Source organism: Branchiostoma floridae, chromosome 10, assembly GCF_000003815.2.
Source record: "Branchiostoma floridae strain S238N-H82 chromosome 10, Bfl_VNyyK, whole genome shotgun sequence".
NCBI classification, from domain to species: Eukaryota; Metazoa; Chordata; class Leptocardii; order Amphioxiformes; family Branchiostomatidae; genus Branchiostoma; species Branchiostoma floridae.
The window spans coordinates 11,410,355-11,436,350 of NC_049988.1; the positions used below are offsets into that span (position 1 = coordinate 11,410,355).

General features: G+C 41.9%; 5 protein-coding genes across 8 annotated transcripts in view; all 5 read right to left on the reverse strand.

Annotated features, from left to right (window-relative positions):
• Positions 1 to 25,996, reverse strand: part of LOC118424537 (trichohyalin-like) — a 565,429-nt gene that overhangs the window by 523,760 nt on the left and 15,673 nt on the right. The gene's annotated exons all lie outside the window — the stretch shown is intronic.
• LOC118424372 (gastrula zinc finger protein XlCGF57.1-like) lies at positions 136 to 2,396 on the reverse strand. The gene is made up of 3 exons (XM_035832921.1): positions 2,136 to 2,396; positions 1,691 to 1,928; positions 136 to 143 (listed from the first exon to the last, which is right to left on the reverse strand). Exons 1-3 carry the CDS (start codon positions 2,394 to 2,396, stop codon positions 136 to 138), a joined length of 507 nt encoding a protein of 168 aa, XP_035688814.1.
• Positions 4,532 to 6,309, reverse strand: LOC118424569 (zinc finger protein 525-like). The gene is made up of 2 exons (XM_035833194.1): positions 6,145 to 6,309; positions 4,532 to 5,699 (listed from the first exon to the last, which is right to left on the reverse strand). The coding sequence occupies exon 2, from the start codon at positions 5,540 to 5,542 to the stop codon at positions 4,742 to 4,744; it is 801 nt and encodes a 266-aa protein (XP_035689087.1). The 5' UTR covers positions 5,543 to 5,699; positions 6,145 to 6,309; the 3' UTR covers positions 4,532 to 4,741.
• Positions 8,493 to 22,478, reverse strand: LOC118424565 (oocyte zinc finger protein XlCOF19-like). Of its 4 annotated transcripts, none has more exons than XM_035833190.1 (2): positions 22,401 to 22,476; positions 8,493 to 9,671 (listed from the first exon to the last, which is right to left on the reverse strand). In XM_035833190.1, the coding sequence occupies exon 2, from the start codon at positions 9,459 to 9,461 to the stop codon at positions 8,649 to 8,651; it is 813 nt and encodes a 270-aa protein (XP_035689083.1). In that variant the 5' UTR covers positions 9,462 to 9,671; positions 22,401 to 22,476; the 3' UTR covers positions 8,493 to 8,648. The 4 variants fall into 4 exon arrangements, with proteins under 4 accessions (XP_035689083.1, XP_035689084.1, XP_035689082.1 ...); XM_035833191.1 differs by lacking the exon at positions 8,493 to 9,671 and adding an exon at positions 18,297 to 19,730 and having other exon boundaries at positions 22,401 to 22,478; XM_035833189.1 differs by lacking the exon at positions 8,493 to 9,671 and adding an exon at positions 18,298 to 19,909.
• LOC118424568 (zinc finger protein 525-like) lies at positions 13,888 to 15,515 on the reverse strand. The gene is made up of 2 exons (XM_035833193.1): positions 15,370 to 15,515; positions 13,888 to 14,924 (listed from the first exon to the last, which is right to left on the reverse strand). The coding sequence occupies exon 2, from the start codon at positions 14,765 to 14,767 to the stop codon at positions 13,967 to 13,969; it is 801 nt and encodes a 266-aa protein (XP_035689086.1). The 5' UTR covers positions 14,768 to 14,924; positions 15,370 to 15,515; the 3' UTR covers positions 13,888 to 13,966.

A 25,996-nucleotide genomic window follows, 5' to 3' on the forward strand; every position in this document is an offset into this window, starting at 1 on the left:
TTTGAAAGCAAACTATACCTAAGGACGTTCATAGCATTAAACCGTCTATGAAAACATTTTTTTCTGAATTTTCGCAGCCCCACAGATACCTTTTGAAAATGAAAAATCACAAGTGTACCACATTGCAAAACTTGTCTATTCAGCTGCAGTTACCAACAAATACATAATTTTTCATGTGATGTAACTAGAATTATGCAAGCATACAGTCAATGACGGCGCAATGCTATACAATATGTATTGTCTTTGAACTTTACATTTCTAAAAGCCGTCAATGAGCTGGCGTATTCACAAGACAGCATTCCAGAATATTAAACAATTGGCTATAAAATCGACATAGTAATCAAACTTAGTTTAAAATCAATTCACTGTTCTAGAATGCGTTGGTAAGAGTCAAATGTCGATAATGTGTAATCTTTATTGACACAATAAATGTACTGCAAATAGAATAACAAATAGGTATAAAAATATATCAACATGTTGACTTAAACATGTCGCTTACACTAACGTCTAAACATCATATTCAACTTTTGTTACACAGCAAAAGTTACTCCTCTTAAAATATATCTAGATATATTTATGAGATGGATTACAGAAAAGTGAGGCCCTCTGTCTTACACTGTCTTAGATAAAGAAGTAGAACCCAGTAAGTTGCATCAACTTAGAGTCTAGAGTCAACCTCTGGACTATGGCAGATACATGCTATAATGTCCTTCAGTCTTCGTCCATCCTCTTTCTTGTTGTTTTCTTTTCCTAAGTCTTATGTCGGAGCATGCGTTTGTTAAGTATATTTTTTGCAAGTACATATCTTACCGAAAATACCGATCCGTGTTGTAATCGCAGGCAGTGCGGTTTGCTTGTTAATTGAACGTCTTTTTACGTCTTAATCACATTTGTAAGATTTTGACCCTCAAAGTTAAAATGCTTACATTTAATAGTAAACGATATGTCTGTGCTTAAAAGACATCAATATCGGTATGAATCCCAGTCAGCTGTCCTGTACCCGCACTCCCCACAAATGGTGTTTAACTCGTGTGTTTCTTCTTGTGCCGTTCTAGGCTTATTCCGTGTGCAGCGGAATAGTCACACTGGTCATATTTGTAGGGTTTCTCGCCTGTATGTCTCCTCATATGTAGGGTTAACTTAGACCTATGAGCAGTTCTGTACCCGCACTCCCCACACATGTAGGGCTTTTCACCAGTGTGTATAGGCATGTGTTGGTCTAAATAAGATTTATGCGCTGCAGAATAGTCACATTTGTAGGGCTTCTCGCCTGTATGTGTTCTCATATGTCGGGTCAGGCTGTTCTTGTATTCCGTCCTGTAACCGCACTCCCCACACATGTAAGGTTTTTCACCTTTGTGCCAAGCCATGTGGAGGTCCAAATGAGATTTATTTGCAGTGGGATAGTCACACTGGTCACACTTGTAGGGTTTCTCATCCGTATGTTGAGCCATGTGTCTGGTCAAAACAATTTTTTGTGCAGCAGAATAGTCGCACTGCTCACACTTGAAGGGCTTCTCGCCTGTATGTGTTCTCAAATGTCTTGTTAGATGAGACTTATGTGCCGTCCTGTACCCGCACTCTCCACACATGTACGGCTTTTCACCAGTATGCTTAGCCATGTGGTTGTCCAAATCAGATTTCCGTACAGCAGAATAGTCGCACTGCTCACATTTGTAGGGCTTCTCACCTGTGTGTTTTCTCATATGGCAGACTAAACTGGCTTTTTGTGCAGTAGAATAGTCACACTGGTCACACTTGAAGGGTTTCTCAGCCGCATGTGTTCTCATATGCCTGATTAGCAAGGACTTGTAAGCCACCCTGTAGCCGCATTGGTCGCAGCTGTGTGATTTATCCAAAGCATCTTGTGCACTTTGCCCTTCCATCTGTCCTGGATGCTTTCTCATATGGTTATCTAGACTGCCTTTCTGTGCAGCAGAATAGTCACACTGGTTACACTTGAATGGTTTCTCGCCTGTATGTTTTCTCATATGCCTAATCAGCTGAGACCTGTAAGCCGCCCTGAATCCGCATTGGTCGCAGCTGTGGGATTTATTAAAAGCATCTTGTGCACTTTGCCCTTCTATCTGTCCTGTATGCTTTCTCATATGGTGATCTAGACTGGCTTTCTGTACAGCAGAATAGTCACACTGGTCACACTTGAAGGGTTTATCACCCGTATGTGTTCCCATGTGCCTGATTAGATGAGACTTATAAGCAACCCTGTATCCGCAATCCCCACACATGTAGTCTTTTTCACCATGTTTCTCACCGGTATGTTTTCTCATATGCCTAATCAGTTGAGACTTGTAAGCCACCCTGTATCCGCAGTGGTCGCAGCTGTGGGACGCAGCCAAAGCAGCATCTAAAGCATCCTGTGCTCTTTGTCCTTCCATCTGTCCTCGATGAGTTTGCACGTATATGTGTTATGAGCGTACCTTGTCGGTTTAAGGAGGATCAATACCACACGTTTACTTTTCCTTGTCCTGTTGCCCTCTCGTGCCTGTCTCGTTCTCTCTGTTGCTAGTCTCGTCCCCAGAATGCCCGATGGTCTCTTCTTTAACAGCTCTTCCACTGCTTGGCTCAGCCTTTGTTAACACAGGAGAATCACATCAGTATAAACAAGCATCAACTCATGGAATGATAATCTATGTATGTGAGATTTATACATTTCAACACAGGCAGTAAAGGCTCTACGAGTGAACCCCTTCACCCTTCTGACATTTGACCCTAAAATGTGAGAAATTATGCACAAACAGTGGACTTGTCTGCTCAAAGTATTCATATTTAACTAAATCATCTTCGTACCAGTTTATTCAAAAGGCGGCCTACATTGATATAATGATGAGGCGACCTACATGGCTTTAATGGCTGCACTGGTGTAGGTAACAATGAAAATTACATGCACCAGACAAATTTTACCTGCACCATTCTGACTTTAGGAAGTATGGATCATACTAAAATTGAGGAACCATTGCCATTTGTTTCTTCATACTTTATAGGTAGTAACAGTCAATGCAACTAATAACAATCCACATGCACCTACATCATAGGATATTTATGTATAAACCCAGTACATGGACCAGTGCATGTTAGTTGCAGGTAGACACCAGAAATATCTGCATAGCTCAAATTTTACCTGCACAAACCTGCATATGCAGGTGGTATTTCAATTCAAGCCCTGCTTAAGATAAAGTCAAACTTATATTTCTCACCTATTTGCACCCCTCCCCAAAGCCTAGTCAAAATGTTCATTAAAACATCCCATTGTTCAAACGTGCGGCCTTTTTGCGATCACGTAAGCCTTGAAGCTCTTACCTATATGACTGAAACGTTGACTGGTTGCTGTAGCGTTGAAATAAGCTGAATTTCGCCTCAAATGATTGAGAAAAATGAGCCCTTCTCGCACGGAGCAAAATGGCGGAAGGAACAAAGCTTCCAGGGGCAAAGGTCAAAGGTTGAACAACCTGATTATTCAGGCCGAACACAGGTCACAGTATAACCGCCTCAGGGTTATTGATTACATTCTCCTTCATCAGTGTTAATTATTTACCAACATTTTAACCGGCAAAAATTCGATATACACTGTATAGGTAAATCTGTTGTTAAGTGGTATGTTATTAGGTAGTGTTTTGCGGACAAACGCACACAGGCAAACCACTGACTTTGAGGACCATAATAAGAATGTAGAAACACAACGGTGTGTTATGTTTACACATGTTTTACTACTCTTAATTCCAGTATTCAATGTTGAGATATTCGGAGATATGCCTTATATTCAGGTATATGAATGAATCAACGTGTTAGTCAGACATATCAGATATGTACTGATGCGGTTACAAAATATGGAAACATCATTTCGACACACCTCACAGCGTGCATGCCTAACAAATTCTAAAAATTGGACCTACTTACCTATTACGCCTCTGTATATCAATCTCTCTCTCTCTCTCTAAATGTGTAGTCTTGTAGAATATCGTCAAAACTTAATATCGTACAAAAGCATACGATAGATGGTATCTCGATATCAAGCTTTATTTGGTCTTTTAGTGTAACAGTATCATGTAAATGAACAATGCTGTTCCTATGATTAACCATTTCATGAATCATATTCAACTGTAAACTGTAAACTACAAGCTTTGCACAGCGTACATTATCACAAAATATACTCAAAGTACCAATAGTGTTACTTTTAGTTATTAATTACCATTAGTTAGGACCAATTAAAAGAAGCCGTCAAAACCAAGACTTCCTTATTCGCCTTGCATTCGGTAGGTCGTGAGTTCGATCCCCGGCCGAGTCATACCAAAGACTTTAAAAATGGTACATGCTGCTTTCTCTGCTTAGCACTCAGCATTCGGGAAAGAGTATGGAAGTTGAACACACACCACTACCAGTGGACTAGCCCCCTGCTGTAGTGATTGCGATGTGTGGCCCAAGGGCTACTGAAACGGAGATGGGCGTCGCCCTATGCGCCATTAGGCGCGGGAAGGACTTTAACTAACAAACTAAAAGTTAGGACCGATGCGTATACACCATTTATTCATTTATTAAGTCACTAAAAGCCTGACGTGAGCTGGCGTATACACAAAACAACATTTAACATTTTTCTATCATAATCGACATAGAAGTTAAACATAGTTCTTTACATTGTTCTTTAAATGTGAAACATCTATAGTAATACTCCGAAGCAAGGTTGACCAACCAGCTGTCCTGTACCCACTCTCCCCACACATGGTGTTTAATTTGTGTGTTTTTTCTTGTGCAGTTTAAGACTGTATTTGTGTGCAGAAGAATAGTCACATACGTCACATTTGTAGGGTTTCTCACCGGTATGTCTCTTCATATGTCGGGATAGGTTATACTTTTCAGCAGTTCTGTACCCGCACTCACCACACATGTAGGGTTTTCCACCAGTGTGTATAGGCATGTGTTGATCTAAAGTATATTTTTTCGCAGCAGAAAAGTCGCGCTGATCACATTTGTAGGGCTTCTCGACTGTGTGCTTTTTCATATGAATGGCAAGGTGATACTTGTTCCCTGTCCCGTAATCGCACTCCCCGCACTTGTAGGGTTTCTCATCCGTATGTTGAGCCATGTGTCGGGTCAAAACAATCTTTTGTGCGGCAGAATAGTCGCACTGGTCGCATTTGTAGGGCTTCTTGCCTGTATGTCTCCTCATATGTCGGGTTAGGCTGTTCTTGTATTCCGTCCTGTAACCGCACTCTCCACACATGAAGGGTTTTTCACCTTTGTGCGAAGCCATGTGGAGGTCCAAATAAGATTTATGTGCAGTCGAATAGTCACACTGCTCACATCTGTAGGGCTTCTCACCTGTATGCTCTCTCATGTGATAGACTAAACTGCCTTTCAGCGCAGCAGAATAGTCACACTGGTCACACTTGAAGGGTTTCTCACCCGTATGTTGTCTCATATGCCTGATTAGCAAGGACTTATACGCCGCCCTGAATCCGCAGTGGTCGCATCTGTGGGATGTAGCCAACGCAGCATCCAAAGCATCCTGTGCACTTTGCCCTTCCATCTGTCCTGGATGAGTTTGCACAAAGATCTGTGATAAAAGTGCCTTGTCGGCTGGTGGAGGGTTCTCTGTCCTGTTGCTCTCTCGTGCCTGTCTCGTTCTCTCTCCTGCTAGTTTCCAAAATGCCTTCTCTAATGGTTCTTTCACTGCTTGGCTCAGCCTTTGTTAACACAGGAAAAACACATCAGCATATACAAGCACCAACTCATACCTTTGATACCTCATGGGATGATAATCTATGTATGTGAGATCTATACACTTCAGCACAGGCAGTAAATGCAATACGACTTACAAGTGAACCCCTTTACCGGCCTCATTACATTTTGACCCAAAAAAAGGTGAGAAATTGTGAACCAACAGACAGCGGACTGCTCATCGTATTCATAGAATTAACTGAATCGTGTCAAACCAGATTATTTATGAGGCGGCCTACATTGATTTAATGATGAGGCGACCTACATGGCTTAAATGGTCAATTCCCTTGGGATCAAGTCACACCTACATTTCTCACCTATTTGCCCCCTCCCCAATGCCTATTCAAAATGTTCATTCTAACGTCCCATTGTTTACGATTATTACAATTAAGTAAGCCTTGAAGCTCTTACCTATATGTTTGAATCGTTGTTTGGTTCCTGTGGCGTTGAAATCAGTTGAATTTCGTCTCAAATGATAGAGAAAATTGAGTTCTTCTCGCACGGAGCAAAATGGCGGAAGGAACCAAGCTTCCAGGGGTAAAGGTCAAAGGTTGAATAACCTGATTACACGGATCGAACACAAGTCAAGACATACACAGGCAAACCACTGACTTCAATAATAATAATAATCACCAGGTGTATTTTGCCAGCCAGTAGGTACCCATTATGAGTAATGAGGCTGATTAACGTGGTCGAGGCACCTCCTCGAGCACGGGACCCCCGTTTTACGTCCCTCCCGGAAGACGATTTCGTGGAAAGGACGATAATAAAAATGATGTAGACTACAACAGTGTGTTGTTATGAATAAACATGTTGAGTTTAACATATCATTTATATGTACTGATGCGGTTACAAATGCTTTATAGAAACTTCGTTTGGACACACCTCACAGCATGCCTCACAAATTCTCAAATTTGGACCTGCTTACCCATAACGCCTCTGGTTGTAAATATTATAAAGACATGCAAAATTTTCGCGGTAGTCATGACTTCGCGGCGAAGTATAAAAACAACATCTCTGCATTCACGTCAGGGCTCGAAATACTGTAAATGCATAAACTTTCGCGGTGGTTTCATGTTCGCCGTTTTCGCGGCGGCCGCTTCACCGCGAATTTGAAACCACCGCGAACGTTTTTCCATAACAGTAAGAGACTACAGTGCATGGTGCTACCGCGAAATTAAAACCACCGCGAAAAGTCAATTTTCCAGCTACCGCGAAATTAAATCTCTGCGAACTTAAATGCATTTACAGTACCACATGCATATGCAGGTTAGTGCAGGTAAAATTGGAGCTGTGCAGGTATTTCTGGTGTCTACCTGCACCTTACCTGCAGTGGTCCATGTACTGGGTTTTATACATAAATGTCATATGATGTAGGTGTACGTGGATTGATATTAGCCGTATTGATAGTCACTACCTATAACGGAGAATAAAAGAAAAAATAGCAATGGTTTCTGAACAAGTTTAGTATGATCCATACTTCCTGAATTGTGTATGTTAAATTTGTCAGATGCAGGCAATTTTCAATGTTACCTGCACTGGTGCAGGTATGCAGAAAGAAATATTTCGAGCGCTGACGTATCCATTCTATAATAGTAGCGAACGCCAAGTCATGCATTCTATGTACTAGTACCTTCCCTCATTTTTGTGTAGGTCGTATAACTTGGGATCGGATGCTGTAAAGTAGAATAATGTTGCATTCGTTTAGCAACTTACGTTAGACACAATAAGCAACGATTAAAATTCATATCGAACACAGCTTGGTGCGTTGCCTTGTGCATAATTCTACCCACGACCGATCAACCCTATGGATATATATTATATAGAAAGACATACGGGTGCTTGCTCTCTAAGCTGCTCAATTCCACTTAACGTGGGACCGCGTGGCACGATCGGGAGCGCGTTGGTCTCAGGCCCGAGAGGTCCCGGGTTCAAATCCGCTTGCCGTGTCACTGATCTTGTGCCCTTGGGAAAGGCACTTTACACGACTTTCCTCACCTAACTCAGGTGTAAATGAGTACATAGCTGCGGCTAGTGGCAGTGACAGGCCTTTGTTGTGGTGACAGGCCATAGGGGCATTTTCGGGCATGACGCACCCGCCAAGACACACGAGTCAGGGGTAGGAGGAACCCCTTGCATCCTTGGTCGGAAGTCCTCCTAGGAGATAGAAACTCCGAACAACAAAGCCAACGGTATGGTGGCTTTGAAAAGGCGTCTTTGACACCTGTTTCGCCATACCCTCCATATGTATATGGAGAATCTCAATAAAAAATAAATAAAAAAAATAAAAAATAAAAATTGCATTCAGATCAGATTAGCTAAAGTTAGCGAGACAGACTACATTGTCACGCTAACCACAATGTGTTGCTATTAATCATCTTCGCTTGGTTTTATTTCCGTCTCCCCTATTCTCTCTTTCCCTCTATTTCACAAAAAATCAGATAGCTTTTGCTCAAACAAGAAAAATACATGCAAAAGTCCCACGTCACAAAAACAAAACACTACGGAAACTGCCGTAGGTTTATTCTAAGTCTACAACAATGGATCAGCAATGTAAGATATGCCTATGGAAAGACAAGCAAACAAGAATAAACTAGTATTTTCAATTAAGGTTATTTCATTTTAATATTTTTATTGCTTCTTGAACATGGCCAGCTACAACGCACTGGCAATAAAGCTACACGAGGGCATTCAAGAATTTAAATTTCAAGACATGGGCGTATTTCCGCACTGAAACGTACAGATAAGCAAATACATCCAGGGATGTTTACAAGTTCTCTATGCTATACATATATCTTTCAGTACCTATAATGAAATATTAGCATCATGGGCAAAAGTTTAGGTTTTGATATTATCTTATGCTACTGTAGGATCTGCTTGGAGATTACTGTACCCACACACCCCACACATGGTATTTAACTAGTGTGTTTTTCCTTGTGCAGTTGAAGACTGTATCCGTGTGCAGCAGAATAGTCACACATGTCACATTTGTAGGGTTTTTCACCTGTATGTTTTCTCATATGTTGGGTTAGGCTATACCTGTATTCCGTCCTGTACCCGCACTCTCCACACATGTAGGGTTTTTCACCTTTGTGCTTAGCCATGTGGCAGTCAAAAGCCCACTTTTGTGCAGCAGAATAGTCGCACTGGTTACATTTAAAAGGTTTCCAACCTGTATGTTTTTTCATATGTTCAGATAGGTGAAACCTGTTATCAGTCTTGTACCCACACCGTCCACACATGAACTGTTTTTCAACTGTTTGTTCAGCCATATGTTGGTCCAAATGAGATGTTTTTGCAACGGAGTAATCATTCTGGTCACATCTGTTTGGTTTTTCAACTCTGTACTTAGCCACATGTTGGTCCAAATGAGATTTATCTGCAGTAGAGTAGTCGTACCGGTCACATTTGTAGGACTTCTTACCTTTATGCTTTCTCATATGGTAGATTAAACTGCCTTTCAGTGCAGCAGAATAGTCACACTGGTCGCACTTAAAGGGTTTCTCACCCGTATGTTTTCTCATATGCCTAGTCAGCTGAGACTTGTAAGCCGCCCTGTATTCGCATTCCCCACACATAAAGTCCTTTTCACCATGTGTCTCACCCGTATGTTTTCTCATATGTCTCGTCAGCTGAGACTTGTAAGCCGCCCTATATCCGCAATGGTCGCAACTGTGGGACGCAGCCAACACAGCATCTAAAGCATCCTCGGCTCTTTGCCCTTCCATCTGTCCTGGATGATTTTGCAGCACGTATATCTGTAATGACCGAACCTTGTCGGTTGGTTGAGGATCAATACCACACGCCTCCTTCAGCAGAGTTTCCTTTTCCTTGTCTTGTTGCCCTCTCGTGCCTGTCTCGTTCTCTCTGTTGCTAGTCTCGTCCCCAGAATGCCCGATGGTCTCTTCTTTAACAGCTCTTCCACTGCTTGGCTCAGCCTTTGTTAACACAGGAGAATCACATCAGTATAAACAAGCATCAACTCATGGAATGATAGTCTATGTATGTGAGATTTATACATTTCAACACAGGCAGTAAATGCTTTACGGGTTCACCCTTATGAAATTTGACAAAAAAAGGTGAGAAATCAGGTCCCTGAAACAGACAGTGGACTAGTCTGCTCAAAGTATTCATAGAATTAACAAACTTATCTTCGATGTACTTGCAGATAATTCTTATCATCAGTAATTATCACCTGTATTATGCAATGTACACAACATTTTGCAAAAAAAAACGGGCCTACTTATCATTTCCCGTGGCACTACATTTTAACTGCTATGTGTATTCTTAACAAACTTAACACTTAGTTGAACTGGCTGCACAACTAGTTAACTTGTCAACTTAACCTTTGTCCTACACCATCCAATTCTCCCTCTACTTATTGGTACTACATCCTACATTCTTCAAGTTTTTCTCTGCTGGTCTTTTATCAGCCACATCTGGGAGTAACTGGAATATTCCTCCTAATGAACAATTAAAGTTTTAGTTTTATGATTGTGTCTACCATGGTGATGAATGATGATGGTCCTCCATCTGCATCGATGACGTCCTACTCAAGTACAACACCATCATTACAGTGATTTGTAGTTAAATTTCTTTTTTATGACTGTGGTTATTCGAAGAAAGATCAGACTGACACATGCATGTAACTGAATTGTATATAATACATCAAGAGGATTTGGAGTAAAAATAGATTAAGTAGATAAATATCCAAAACCGGATGGAAAAGGTAAGTCAATGAGTGTCATTGCTTCTACACCATCTTCTACAACTGAACCTGGGTACCAAGTGGGCTTGTCTTGGAGGTCGCCATACCAAACTGTAGGGACAAGAATATAATATTGCAGGTAAGTACAACAGATTTATGATTTTTACTAAATTAACCAGAGGAGCAAAGTCAAGCAAAACACCCCATGGCAGTCAAAGAGCACTTAAACAATCTGGATATAACAAGCTTATTTCACGATGACATTGAAAATGCCATAAGCATTTCGAAAAAAAATGGGCACAGGTTCCCCGGCTGACCCCTAACCGGGGGCCACGGTGCCTCAAGTTCAACAAGTGTAAAAATGCACTCATGGTATTTTGGACTCGGAACGAGGCAAGAAATGATTCACACAAATAATAACAATAATAAAAATGCCATCTAAATTCTTATTTTGAAAAAATTGGGCATAGGTTCCCCGGCTGACCCCTAACCGGGGGCCATGGTGCCTCAAGTTCAACAAGTGAAAAAATACACTCATGGTATTTTGGACTCGGAACGAGGCAAGAAATGATTCACACAAATAATAACTGACAATAAAAATGCCATTTAAATTTCTACTTTGAACAAAATTGGGCATAGGTTCCCTGGCTGACCCCTAACCGGGGGCCACGGTTGCCTCAAGTTCAACAAGTGAAAAAAATACACCATGGTATTTTGGACTTGGAACAAGGCAAGAATATCTGATATATCTATGATTCACAAAGCCAAAATTAACAAGAAAGAAATTGATAAATAAATCTAAAATCGTAATGTTTTACATAAATTTCATGACTAAACATGGATTTTGCATTGCCATGCATTCAGTCTATAGAAAACAAAATTGGTCAAACAAACAAAAAACAACTGTTTCCTTGACACACCACCGCATCACAACACAAACCTTCAGTCTACAGACACTAAAATGCATCAAAAGTATTTTACCTGCAAATTCCTCCTCCATAGCGTCGAAAAGGATCAGTTTGTGCCGCTTCAGTCACATATCTTCTATTTGTAAGAAGCGCGCGGCCCGAGTTCGGCGCGTCAAGATCGCGCGGCCGGCCAAACACGGCGCGCGGGCCGACCTCGGCTGGAAAACAAGCTCCGCCGGAGTGCATGCAATATACATGCCGATATGACAGCAAAACGTAACCTAGTTTTTGTCGTCATTTTGACACCGGTGACAATCTGCAAAAATAAGTTTTTTTCCGGTGGTTTTTAGAATTTAAGATCGATCGATCGTTTCAAGTGGACTTTTGACCCACAAAAAAAGGAAATTCCCTACTGTCACCGGGATCATTTTAAAGCTCGTATATCTGCTCTTTCAAATGGTGCTACTTTCATTCTGCTGCAGTCTAACCCAGCGATGTGCAGGCGGAAGTGTCCCGCGCCACGCCGGGCGTACCGCTTACGGCGCGCCGTTTTCACCGACAAATTTCTGGCGTTTTGAACATTTTACAAACTATACAAACATATCACAAGAAAGAGAAACTTATATGCTTTATTGTCATGGGTAACTTTGCCTCTAGGAACGGATAGTTTTTGTGCCGCGGGTGTGGGAAGATGGTAAGAAATTTACCGATCGCCATGCGGTGGAACGTTTTCGCGGTAGCGTTGGAATACCTACTTGCACATGGAAAATTTATGTCTGCCAGCCGGCCACCCAAAAAAAAGTCTAGGGTCGGCATGTTTTTCTAGGGTCGGTCGGGAAACAGGAAACACAACATTTTTTTTCCTAGGCCCGAGGGCCTCAAATTTCCCCTATCTGGTCGGAAAAGGTTTAGTGCAAAATGTGGTCCTTCTGAACTTTTGCATAAATTATGATAATGAGTTGGAATTAGCAACACCTTAACGTCTCAAAATCTTCCTCTTACATTAATGAAGCAATGTATATACAATGATCGCCGATAAGAAATGGTACTGAGATTTTATGAACAAAACATTTTGGGGTCCGTTTGGACCCCACTCGGTCATTTTAGTCGCAAAAAAAGGTCGGGTGCTTGAGGGTTGGTTAATGATGCAGCCTACATTGATTTAATGATGAGGCGGCCTACATGGCTTAAATGGTCAATTCCCTTGGGATCAAGTCACATCTACGTTTCTCACCTATTTGCCCCCCTCCCCAATGCCTATTCAAAATGTTCATTCCAACGTCCTATTGTTCAAACGTGCGGCCTCTTTACGATCACGTAAGCCTTGAAGCTCTTACCTATATGTTTGAAACGTTGCCTGGTTCCTGTAGCGTTGAAATGAGCTGAATTTCGCCTCAAATGATAGAGAAAAATGACCTCTTCTCGCACGGAGCAAAATGGCGGAAGGAACAAAGCTTCCAGGGCCAAAGGTCAAAGGTTGAATAACCTGATTATTCAGGCCGAACACAGGTCACAGTATAACCGCCTCAGGGTTATTGATTACATTCTCCATCATCAGTGTTAATTATTTACCAACATTTTAACCGGCAAAAATTCGATATACACTGTATAGGTAAATCTGTTGTTAAGTGGTATGTTATTAGGTAGTGTTTTGCGGACAAACGCACACAGGCAAACCACTGACTTTGAGGACCATAATAAGAATGTAGGAACACAACGGTGTGTTATGTTTACACAGGTTTAACTACTAGTACTCTTTATTTCAGTATTCAATGTTGAGATATTCGAAGATATGCCTTATATTCAGGTATATGAATGAATCAACGTGTTAAGTCAGACATATCAGATATGTACTGATGCGGTTACAAAATATGGAAACATCATTTCGACACACCTCACAGCGTGCATGCCTAACAAATTCCAATAATTTGACCTACTTACCTATTGAGCCTCTGTTTGTTTATCAGTCTCTCTTTTATGAATCATATTCAACGGTAAACTGTATACTACAAGCTTTGTACAGCGTACATTATCACAAAATATACTCAAAGTACCAATAGTGTTACTTTTAGTTATTAATTACCATTAGTTAGGACCAATTAAAAAAAGCCGTCAAAACCAAGACTTCCTTATTCGCCTTGCATTCGGTAGGTCGTGAGTTCGATCCCCGGCCGAGTCATACCAAAGACTTTAAAAATGGTACATGCTGCTTTCTCTGCTTAGCACTCAGCATTCGGGAAAGAGTATGGAAGTTGAACACACACCACTACCAGTGGACTAGCCCCCTGCTGTAGTGATTGCGATGTGTGGCCCAAGGGCTACTGAAACGGAGATGGGCGCCGCCCTATGCGCCATTAGGCGCGGGAAGGACTTTAACTAACAAACTAAAAGTTAGGACCGATGCGTATACACCATTTATTCATTTATTAAGTCACTAAAAGCCTGACGTGAGCTGGCGTATACACAAAACAACATTTAACATTTTTCTATCATAATCGACATAGAAGTTAAACATAGTTCTTTACATTGTCCTTTAAATGTGAAACATCTATAGTAATACTCCGAAGCAAGGTTGACCAACCAGCTGTCCTGTACCCACTCTCCCCACACATGGTGTTTAATTTGTGTGTTTTTTCTTGTGCAGTTTAAGACTGTATTTGTGTGCAGAAGAATAGTCACATACGTCACATTTGTAGGGTTTCTCACCGGTATGTCTCTTCATATGTCGGGATAGGTTATACTTTTCAGCAGTTCTGTACCCGCACTCACCACACATGTAGGGTTTTCCACCAGTGTGTATAGGCATGTGTTGATCTAAAGTATATTTTTTCGCAGCAGAAAAGTCGCGCTGATCACATTTGTAGGGCTTCTCGACTGTGTGCTTTTTCATATGAATGGCAAGGTGATACTTGTTCCCTGTCCCGTAATCGCACTCCCCGCACTTGTAGGGTTTCTCATCCGTATGTTGAGCCATGTGTCGGGTCAAAACAATCTTTTGTGCGGCAGAATAGTCGCACTGGTCGCATTTGTAGGGCTTCTTGCCTGTATGTCTCCTCATATGTCGGGTTAGGCTGTTCTTGTATTCCGTCCTGTAACCGCACTCTCCACACATGAAGGGTTTTTCACCTTTGTGCGAAGCCATGTGGAGGTCCAAATAAGATTTATGTGCAGTCGAATAGTCACACTGCTCACATCTGTAGGGCTTCTCACCTGTATGCTCTCTCATGTGATAGACTAAACTGCCTTTCAGCGCAGCAGAATAGTCACACTGGTCACACTTGAAGGGTTTCTCACCCGTATGTTGTCTCATATGCCTGATTAGCAAGGACTTATACGCCGCCCTGAATCCGCAGTGGTCGCATCTGTGGGATGTAGCCAACGCAGCATCCAAAGCATCCTGTGCACTTTGCCCTTCCATCTGTCCTGGATGAGTTTGCACAAAGATCTGTGATAAAAGTGCCTTGTCGGCTGGTGGAGGGTTCTCTGTCCTGTTGCTCTCTCGTGCCTGTCTCGTTCTCTCTCCTGCTAGTTTCCAAAATGCCTTCTCTAATGGTTCTTTCACTGCTTGGCTCAGCCTTTGTTAACACAGGAAAAACACATCAGCATATACAAGCACCAACTCATACCTTTGATACCTCATGGAATGATAATCTATGTATGTGAGATCTATACACTTCAGCACAGGCAGTAAATGCAATACGACTTACGAGTGAACCCCTTTACCGGCCTCATTACATTTTGACCCAAAAAAAGGTGAGAAATTGTGAACCAACAGACAGCGGACTGCTCATCGTATTCATAGAATTAACTGAATCGTGTCAAACCAGATTATTTATGAGGCGGCCTACATTGATTTAATGATGAGGCGACCTACATGGCTTAAATGGTCAATTCCCTTGGGATCAAGTCACACCTACATTTCTCACCTATTTGCCCCCTCCCCAATGCCTATTCAAAATGTTCATTCTAACGTCCCATTGTTTACGATTATTACAATTAAGTAAGCCTTGAAGCTCTTACCTATATGTTTGAATCGTTGTTTGGTTCCTGTGGCGTTGAAATCAGTTGAATTTCGTCTCAAATGATAGAGAAAATTGAGTTCTTCTCGCACGGAGCAAAATGGCGGAAGGAACCAAGCTTCCAGGGGTAAAGGTCAAAGGTTGAATAACCTGATTACACGGATCGAACACAAGTCAAGACATACACAGGCAAACCACTGACTTCAATAATAATAAGAGCGAGGCTATTGACACACCCAGTGTGTCAATAGCCTATGGGTGTGTCAATAGCCTAACAGGCTATTGACACACTGAGTGTGTCGATAGCCTGTTTAGGCTATTGGCACACTGAGTGTGTCGATAGCCTGTTAGGCTATTGACACACCCAGTGATAGAAACCACTAAAATGAGGAAATCTTACGATTATATTTGACAATCAACACTCTGAAAAATACAAATGGCATCCTGTGTCCATTATCAACCCAAAATACGATCTTTTTCACGTGTTTACGGCACAATTTTAAACATCGGAATCTGCTATCATATAGGGTGCTAGTTTTACTGTCACCGCATGTGATCATGGCAGCCATGTTGGATCGGTTAGGAACACGTTTTCAGCTGTGTTTACCGACGAATTCCTGCCATATTGGAGAATTTTCGGCCTCAAAACTTATATCACTAAAGAAGCGAAGTTATAGTTGTTGTTTTACCTCCATTATTTTTAATGTGAAAGAAATATTCCTCCGAGTCGCTGCCGATAGCGCCGGAACCACACGGCCGTGGTCAGTGTTATTTTTGGTTTATATTGTTAACAGAAACTTTAAAAGTTGTTTATATATAAAATATTCTTATATCAAATGGATGTTTAAAAAGGGACAAGAAAAATTGAAAAAAAAAAAAAAATTAAAAAAACTCCGGCGCGGACTCGAACCGGGTCGGAGCTGGTGGTATCATGAATTCCCGGGTCAACGCTCTATCCACTACGCTACGTCATACATACACGATGAAGGCTGTATTATTAGGTATTCAGATGTAGGGCATAACTTGAATACGTCCGTTCATTCCAAGATTCAAAGATTCCAATGCGTCTAATCTTCCGAACAATGTCTAATCAACTATTGCTTGTGTAAAATATTGCCGGAAAGGAGCGTTACAAGCTCTGATTGGCTGACTGGCATCTCGGTGTGTCAATAGCCTGTTTGGCTATTGGCACACTGAGTGTGTCAATAGCCACAGCATAATAATAATAATCACCAGGTGTATTTTGCCAGCCAGTAGGTACCCATTATGAGTAATGAGGCTGATTAACGTGGTCGAGGCACCTCCTCGAGCACGGGACCCCCGTTTTACGTCCCTCCCGGAAGACGATTTCGTGGAAAGGACGATAATAAAAATGATGTAGACTACAACAGTGTGTTGTTATGAATAAACATGTTGAGTTTAACATATCATTTATATGTACTGATGCGGTTACAAATGCTTTATAGAAACTTCGTTTGGACACACCTCACAGCATGCCTCACAAGTTCTCAAATTTGGACCTGCTTACCCATAACGCCTCTGGTTGTAAATATTATAAAGACATGCAAAATTTTCGCGGTAGTCATGACTTCGCGGCGAAGTATAAAAACAACATCTCTGCATTCACGTCAGGGCTCGAAATACTGTAAATGCATAAACTTTCGCGGTGGTTTAATGTTCGCCGTTTTCGCGGCGGCCGCTTCACCGCGAATTTGAAACCACCGCGAACGTTTTTCCATAACAGTAAGAGACTACAGTGCATGGTGCTACCGCGAAATTAAAACCACCGCGAAAAGTCAATTTTCCAGCTACCGCGAAATTAAATCTCTGCGAACTTAAATGCATTTACAGTACCACATGCATATGCAGGTTAGTGCAGGTAAAATTAATTGGAGCTGTGCAGGTATTTCTGGTGTCTACCTGTACCTTACCTGCAGTGGTCCATGTACTGGGTTTTATACATAAATGTCATATGATGTAGGTGTACGTGGATTGATATTAGCCGTATTGATAGTCACTACCTATAACGGAGAATAAAAGAAAAAATAGCAATGGTTTCTGAACAAGTTTAGTATGATCCATACTTCCTGAATTGTGTATGTTAAATTTGTCAGATGCAGGCAATTTTCAATGTTACCTGCACTGGTGCAGGTATGCAGAAAGAAATATTTCGAGCGCTGACGTATCCATTCTATAATAGTAGCGAACGCCAAGTCATGCATTCTATGTACTAGTACCTTCCCTCATTTTTGTGTAGGTCGTATAACTTGGGATCGGATGCTGTAAAGTAGAATAATGTTGCATTCGTTTAGCAACTTACGTTAGACACAATAAGCAACGATTAAAATTCATATCGAACACAGCTTGGTGCGTTGCCTTGTGCATAATTCTACCCACGACCGATCAACCATATGGATATATATTATATAGAAAGACATACGGGTGCTTGCTCTCTAAGCTGCTCAATTCCACTTAACGTGGGACCGCGTGGCACGATCGGGAGCGCGTTGGTCTCAGGCCCGAGAGGTCCCGGGTTCAAATCCGCTTGCCGTGTCACTGATCTTGTGCCCTTGGGAAAGGCACTTTACACGACTTTCCTCACCTAACTCAGGTGTAAATGAGTACATAGCTGCGGCTAGTGGCAGTGACAGGCCTTTGTTGTGGTGACAGGCCATAGGGGCATTTTCGGGCATGACGCACCCGCCAAGACACACGAGTCAGGGGTAGGAGGAACCCCTTGCATCCTTGGTCGGAAGTCCTCCTAGGAGATAGAAACTCCGAACAACAAAGCCAACGGTATGGTGGCTTTGAAAAGGCGTCTTTGACACCTGTTTCGCCATACCCTCCATATGTATATGGAGAATCTCAATAAAAAATAAATAAAAAAAATAAAAAATAAAAATTGCATTCAGATCAGATTAGCTAAAGTTAGCGAGACAGACTACATTGTCACGCTAACCACAATGTGTTGCTATTAATCATCTTCGCTTGGTTTTATTTCCGTCTCCCCTATTCTCTCTTTCCCTCTATTTCACAAAAAATCAGATAGCTTTTGCTCAAACAAGAAAAATACATGCAAAAGTCCCACGTCACAAAAACAAAACACTACGGAAACTGCCGTAGGTTTATTCTAAGTCTACAACAATGGATCAGCAATGTGAAATATGCCTATGGAAAGACAAGCAAACAAGAATAAACTAGTATTTTTAATTAAGGTTATTTCATTTTAATATTTTTATTGCTTCTTGAACATGGCCAGCTACAACGCACTGGCAATAAAGCTACACGAGGGCATTCAAGAATTTAAATTTCAAGACATGGGCGTATTTCCGCACTGAAACGTACAGATGTGCAAATACATCCAGGGATGTTTACAAGTTCTCTATGCTATACATATATCTTTCAGTACCTATAATGAAATATTAGCATCATGGGCAAAAGTTTAGGTTTTGATATTATCTTATGCTACTGTAGGATCTGCTTGGAGATTACTGTACCCACACACCCCACACATGGTATTTAACTAGTGTGTTTTTCCTTGTGCAGTTGAAGACTGTATCCGTGTGCAGCAGAATAGTCACACATGTCACATTTGTAGGGTTTTTCACCTGTATGTTTTCTCATATGTTGGGTTAGGCTATACCTGTATTCCGTCCTGTACCCGCACTCTCCACACATGTAGGGTTTTTCACCTTTGTGCTTAGCCATGTGGCAGTCAAAAGCCCACTTTTGTGCAGCAGAATAGTCGCACTGGTTACATTTAAAAGGTTTCCAACCTGTATGTTTTTTCATATGTTCAGATAGGTGAAACCTGTTATCAGTCTTGTACCCACACCGTCCACACATGAACTGTTTTTCAACTGTTTGTTCAGCCATATGTTGGTCCAAATGAGATGTTTTTGCAACGGAGTAATCATTCTGGTCACATTTGTTTGGTTTTTCAACTCTGTACTTAGCCACATGTTGGTCCAAATGAGATTTATCTGCAGTAGAGTAGTCGTACCGGTCACATTTGTAGGACTTCTTACCTTTATGCTTTCTCATATGGTAGATTAAACTGCCTTTCAGTGCAGCAGAATAGTCACACTGGTCGCACTTAAAGGGTTTCTCACCCGTATGTTTTCTCATATGCCTAGTCAGCTGAGACTTGTAAGCCGCCCTGTATCCGCATTCCCCACACATAAAGTCCTTTTCACCATGTGTCTCACCCGTATGTTTTCTCATATGTCTCGTCAGCTGAGATTTGTAAGCCGCCCTATATCCGCAATGGTCGCAGCTGTGGGATGTAGCCAACACAGCATCTAAAGCATCCTCGGCTCTTTGCCCTTCCATCTGTCCTGGATGATTTTGCAGCACGTATATCTGTAATGACCGAACCTTGTCGGTTGGTTGAGGATCAATACCACACGCCTCCTTGAGCAGAGTTTCCTTTTCCTTGTCCTGTTGCCCTCTCGTGCCTGTTTCGTTCTCTGTTGCTAGTCTCGTCCTCCAGAATACACGATGGTCTTTTCTTCAATGGTTCTTCCACTGCTTGGCCCAGCCTTTGGTAACACATGAGAATCACATCAGCATAAACAAGCACCAACTCATGGAATGATCATCTATGTATGTGAGATGATATACACTCCAACACTGGCAGTAAAGGCTCTACGAGTGAACCCCTTCTGACATATGACCAAAAAGGTGAGAAACTATGCACCAACAGACAATGGTCTAGTCTGCTCTAAGTATTCATAGAATAGAATCTTCGAACCAGTTTAATTATGAGACCCCACATTGGTTTAATGATGAGGCGACCTACATGGCTTTAATGGTCGATTCCCTTAAGTTCACACTTATATTTCTCACCAATTGGCCCCCCTCCCCAATGACTATTCAAAATGTTCATTTAACTTTTTAAGCGTCTCATTGTTCAAACGTGCGGCTTTTTTACGATCAAGTAAGCCTTGAAGCTCTAACCTATATGACTGAAACGTTGCCTGGCTGCTGTAGCGTTGAAATCAGATGAATTTCGCCTCAAATGATAGAGAAAAATGAGCCCTTCTCGCACGGAGCAAAATGGCGGAAGGAACAAAGTTTCCAGGGGTAAAGGTCAAAGGTTGAATAACCTAGTACACAGATCGAACAATGTATACAGTATAACCGCCTTAGGATTACTGATGACGTTCTCCTTCATTAGTGTTAATTACTTACCAACATTTTAACCGGCGAACATTCAATATACACTGGATACGTACGTAAATGTCTTGTTATGTGCGATTTGTATGTTTTTTGACTGTTTTGTGTACAAACACACACAGGCAAACCACTGACTTCAAGGACCATCATATATGCATAATAATGATGTAGAAATACAACGGTGTTGTATATTTCCTTAGCTTTAGCTACTCTTCGTTTAAGTGTTGAATGAATCAACATATTGAGTTTGACATATCATTTATATGTACTAATGCGGTTACAAATTATTTATAGAAACATCATTTCGACACACCTCACAAAGTGCATGCCTGACAAATTCTAAAAATTGGACCTACTTACCTATTACGCCTCTGTATATCAATCTCTCTCTCTCTCTCTCTAAATGTGTAGTCTTGTAGAATATCGTCAAAACTTAATATCGTACAAAAGCATACGATAGATGGTATCTCGATATCAAGCTTTATTTGGTCTTTTAGTGTAACAGTATCATGTAAATGAACAATGCTGTTCCTATGATTAACCATTTCATGAATCATATTCAACTGTAAACTGTAAACTACAAACTTTGTACTGCGTACATTATCACAAAATATACTCAAAGTACCAATAGTGTTACTTTTAGTTATTAATTACCATTAACCCTATTCAGGCTTTTGAGGCCCTCCACTTCTAAGTCCTATAACTCTATCACGACGTGCCGTGGAGCCACCAAAGTTTTAGGACATGATGTCGACATAATATCTGACAAGTCTTTGACGTTTGACGTTACGTTGACGTAACATGACGTAATTATGACGTAATCAATTGGATTATATTGGCCGGACCCATGGAAAAAGGGTATTCTCAGAAGAAGTCAAGTTATGCTACGAAAATGTAACAAGTGCAGATAACAGAATAATAATGTTTATTACGACTTGAGTTGCCAATAGCAACATCAATGACGTCAAAATGACGTAATAAAATGACGTCATGCACATCGAAGATACGAGTTGGGCCCCGCCATATTATATCCACCACCTTGAATTTTTAAAAATACTTCTTTGCAACAAATAATCACAAAGGGCAATGGAAATAGACTAAATTAATTCATTTAGATGGTTTTTGATGAAAAAATACCAGGTAGTTACAAATTTGATGGGATAATTAGCTTGTTATTCTTGATCTGGCCATACGGTCCGCCATCTTGGATTTTGTGCTGATGACGTCATCAAAGTAGCATAATTTATGCATATATAATTATGAAAGATATGCTTAATAATATAAGATTATATTTATGTAACAAAATTGCAGTAATATAGCAAATAAATGTGATTTTTGGCAAAATTGCCTGTCAACAAACGGTTGCCATGGCAACACGAAAAAATGGAAAATTTGTCAAACCTCGTAGAATTGTTGCCAACAATAAAGGTTCTTCCACTGCTTGGCTCAGCCTTTGGGAAAAGAAGATTATCACATCAGCATAAACAAGCATCAACTCATGGAATGATAACATATGTATGTGAGATCTATACATTTAAACACAGGCAGTAAATGCTTCACCCTTCTGACATTTGACCCCCCCAAAAAGTGAGAAATTTTGTACCAACAGACAGCGGACTAGTCTGCTCTAAGTATTCATAGAACAGAGTCTTCGAACCAGTTTAATTATTTGGTTCAATGATGAGGCGATCGACATGGCTTTAATGGTCGATTCCCTTAAGTTCACACTTATATTTCTCAGCAATTGGCCCAAGCCCCCCCCCCTCCCCAATGACTATTCAAAATGTTCATTTAAGCGTCTCATTGTTCAAACGTGCGGCCTTTTTATGATCAACTGATCCTTGAAGCTCTTACCTATATGTTCCAAACGTTGCCTGGCTGCTGTAGCGTTGAAATCAGCTGAATTTGGCCTCAAATGATAGAGCAAAATTAAGGTCGCATAACACAGTATTTATGGGCGACCCCCGTGGACATAAGTAGGTCGGGCACAAAATAGGGCGTCGCAGTTCTTGAAAAGCCATAGAAATTTTTCTGTGCACGTCAGCGAGTCGGAAACTGTGGTGGATAGTAGAGGAATATGTAAGTTTTGAGGCCATATGAGTTGGGTTACGATGTTTGTTTGGCTGGGTAGAATTTCGCGCACGAATCCGGTTCCCGCTACTTCCGTGTGTCGGCTGCAGTATGGTGACCTCCGCTGGGGGTCATTTCAAAGTGTTCTTTCTGGGAAAACGAGCAGGCAAACTTCATCTCATTTAAAATATGTTGTAGATTATACCCTCAACTCCAACATATCGCATTCTTGTTAATTACTTTTGCACCCTGATATATTTTTTTAGTCGTCGAACCACCTCACTTTGGGGTCCTTAACTATAGAAATCCCCATAGGCGAAAAACTGTGTTCTGCTACCTTATCTCTTCTCGTACGGAGTAAAATGGCGGAAGGAACAAAGTTTCCAGGGGTAAGGGTCAAAGGTTACATAACCTGATTACACAGATCGAACAATGGTCACAGTATAACCGCCTCAGAGTTACTGATGACGTTCTTCTACATTAGTGTTAACACTGGCGGATCCAGAAATTTGCTAAGGGGGGGGCGCGCACGATGACGCGGCCGAAGGCCGCGGCCGCGCAGCGCAAGCTGCGCGGGGGGAGAGCACGAGAGGGGGGTTCCCCCCTCTCGTTGGGGGGGTATGGGGGGCCTCCCCCAGAAAATTTATAAGAAATAGAGGCTCTCTGGTGCATTTTAGAGCCATATCTGAGCAAATTTGAGAAGCAAACTAACACTAACTTTTTGTCATGTCTGTGGCTGTCTAGTTCACTTCAGGGACATCTTTTACTATTTTTAGCAACTACCACTGAGGACAAACCTAACGAAGGCTAGTTCCTCCTTTTTAATATTCATAAATGACGCCACGCTACACAAACAATATCGCAAAATTATTTGTACCGATTTGCCTTTCTCCGCGAAGCGGCTCGCTCTCCTATAAAATCGCATAGAAATCTCGTGGGATCTGAGTGGCTTGCCGGAGACGATTTTGAAAGTGTCTTACGCATTTGAAAATGCATATTTGTCGGACTCTTTTTGCTTCTGCGGTGGCAATTGATGACGATTATTATATAAATCGGGGGGAAATGACAACAAAAACGTCAGCACGGTCACCGCGGCGACTGATCAGAACTGGAGTGGGGAGGGGGGTGTCGGCGCACGACGCCGATTTTCCCAAGGCGGGTTGCGTCTCTCTAAGCCGATGACGGACGATAGAAATCATCAGTTCATCAAAAATAATTAACTTCCGCTGATTTTCTGGAGATCTTACAAAATTTCCACGCTCTTTCTATATTTTTGAGCGCCGATTTTGGCTTACAGCGACCCACCAGTTTCTTGGGGAGAAATTGATGCGGCCGCGCTCCGTCCCCGGGCCTTTACCGTAAGTTTACGTGACGCGAAAGACCCACTAGTAATTGCAAACTGCAAGTTTCCCTAAATAATTACCAGAAAATCTCCTTTCAAATAAGCGAATTAGTTTTATAACGTTGTCAATATTCTTGGCGTAACTTCCGAAGACCTCTAGTAACCTTGGTTTATCTTGCCAAATTTTTTTTTTTGCCAGCTGAAGGGGGAGGCGCGCGCCCGCCGCGCCTCCCCCTGGATCCGCGCGTGGTTAACTATTTACCAACATTTTAACCGGTGAACATTCGATATACACTGGATACGTACGTAAATGTGCGATTTGTATGTTATTAGACCGTGCTTTGCGCACAAACACACACAGGCAAACCACTAACTTCAAGGACCATTATAATAATGATGTAGAAATACAACGGTGTTGTATATTTCCTTAGCTTTAGCTACTTTTTATTTAACTGTTCAATGTTCAGATATTCAGAGATATTCCTTATATACAGGTATATGAATGAATCAACATATTGAGTTTGGCATATTATTTATATATACTGATGCGGTTACAAATTATTCATAGAAACATCATTTCGAGACAACTCACAACATTCCTTTAGGACATGCATGCCTTAAATTCCAAAATGTGTACCTACTTAGTAACGCGTCTGGTTTTATATATTATATAGACATGCGGAACTTTCGCTGTAGTTTTGATTTCGCGGCGAAGCGATTACTGTAAAAACCGCAAACATAAAACCAACATTTCTGCATTTACGTTCAGTTCAGTTCAGTTCATCCTCTTTTTGGAGGTGGCACCTGTGTCTCCACTCGTTTCTGTCCAGCATTACTGATCGGAGTTCGTTGGCCTCCAGACCTGTTTCCTCAAGCATCAGCTTCCTGAGTGTGGCCGAAGGGCGGCCACGCCTGCGCGGCTCGTTTGGCTCCCAGAGCAAGATTTGACCTGCCATTTCCTCATGGCGCACCACGTGTCCTGCCAGACGCAATCTTCGGCTGCGGACAACAGCCGATACTTGCGGCAGGGGACCATAAAGTTCTTTGTTGGAGATGTGGCTCCTCCAAGAAACATCAAGGGCGGCACGAAGCATACGGGTGTAGTTCCCATCAAGTTGTGTACATAGTGATTTTGTTAGAGTCCATGAATCAGCTCCATAGAGGAGAATTGCTTCAACGCATGTCTTGAAGACTTTGGGTTTGGTAGATTTTGGTATTGGGGCTTTCCATACTTTTGTCAGGGCATTGGAAGCACCCCACGCTTGTGCAATACGACACTTCACGTCGTGGGCTGTGTTGCCATAGCTGCCCAGGTACTTAAAATCTCCCACTTGTTCGATGGTAGAGCCGTCACTAGTCAGTAGAGGGTCGGACCCAGGTTGGGGGTTAAGGTGCATGTACTTGGTCTTAAGTGCATTCAGACAGAGACCAATTTCCTTGGTGGCGTGTTCTACCCTGTACAAGAACTCTTGGGCAGCCTTGATTGTGTCCTCTAGGAGACAAATATCATCGGCAAAGTCCAGGTCCGGTAGAACCACGGCTGGATGGCGAGAACTCTGTCTTCTCTTTAATGTGATCCCATCACTCGACCTGACTGCTTTACGTAAGGCATAGTCTAATGCGACGATGAACAAGAAGGGTGCTAGGGGGTCTCCCTGTAGTACGCCCGTGTTGATGTCAAAGGTATCCGTTTCTCCTTCTGGTGTGAGGACGGTAGCCTTGGTGTTGGTGTACATGACCCAGATGGCACTGACTAACGAGGGAGGCACGCCGTACGCCAGCAGGATCTTGAGCATGGTGTCACGGTTGATGGAATCGAACGCCTTCTTAAAATCAATAAAAATAAGGACTGCTTCCTTTTGATGGTTCCGTACTTCTTCTACAATTCGGCGAAAAGCCAGAATCTGTGCTGAAGTGGACCGAGAAGGGCGGAAGCCATTCTGGTTTGGGCGCAGGATCTTGTCTATAACTGGTCTTAATCTGTTCAGTAGGAGACGACTGTACACCTTGGCCGCCACTTGTGTCAAGGAGATGCCCC

Bases quoted from the DNA above. Each gene is read 5' to 3' on its own strand.
- LOC118424372 (XM_035832921.1), bottom strand. From the start codon at position 2,396: ATGGAAGGACAAAGAGCACAGGATGCTTTAGATGCTGCTTTGGCTGCG. The intron at 1,929-2,135 runs GTACAGAAAGCC...TCTGCTGCACAG, and splicing joins ACCAGTGTGACTATTCTGCT to AAAGGCAGTCTAGATAACCA.
- LOC118424569 (XM_035833194.1), bottom strand. From the start codon at position 5,542: ATGGAAGGGCAAAGTGCACAGGATGCTTTGGATGCTGCGTTGGCTACA.
- LOC118424565 (XM_035833190.1), bottom strand. From the start codon at position 9,461: ATGGAAGGGCAAAGAGCCGAGGATGCTTTAGATGCTGTGTTGGCTGCG.
- LOC118424568 (XM_035833193.1), bottom strand. From the start codon at position 14,767: ATGGAAGGGCAAAGTGCACAGGATGCTTTGGATGCTGCGTTGGCTACA.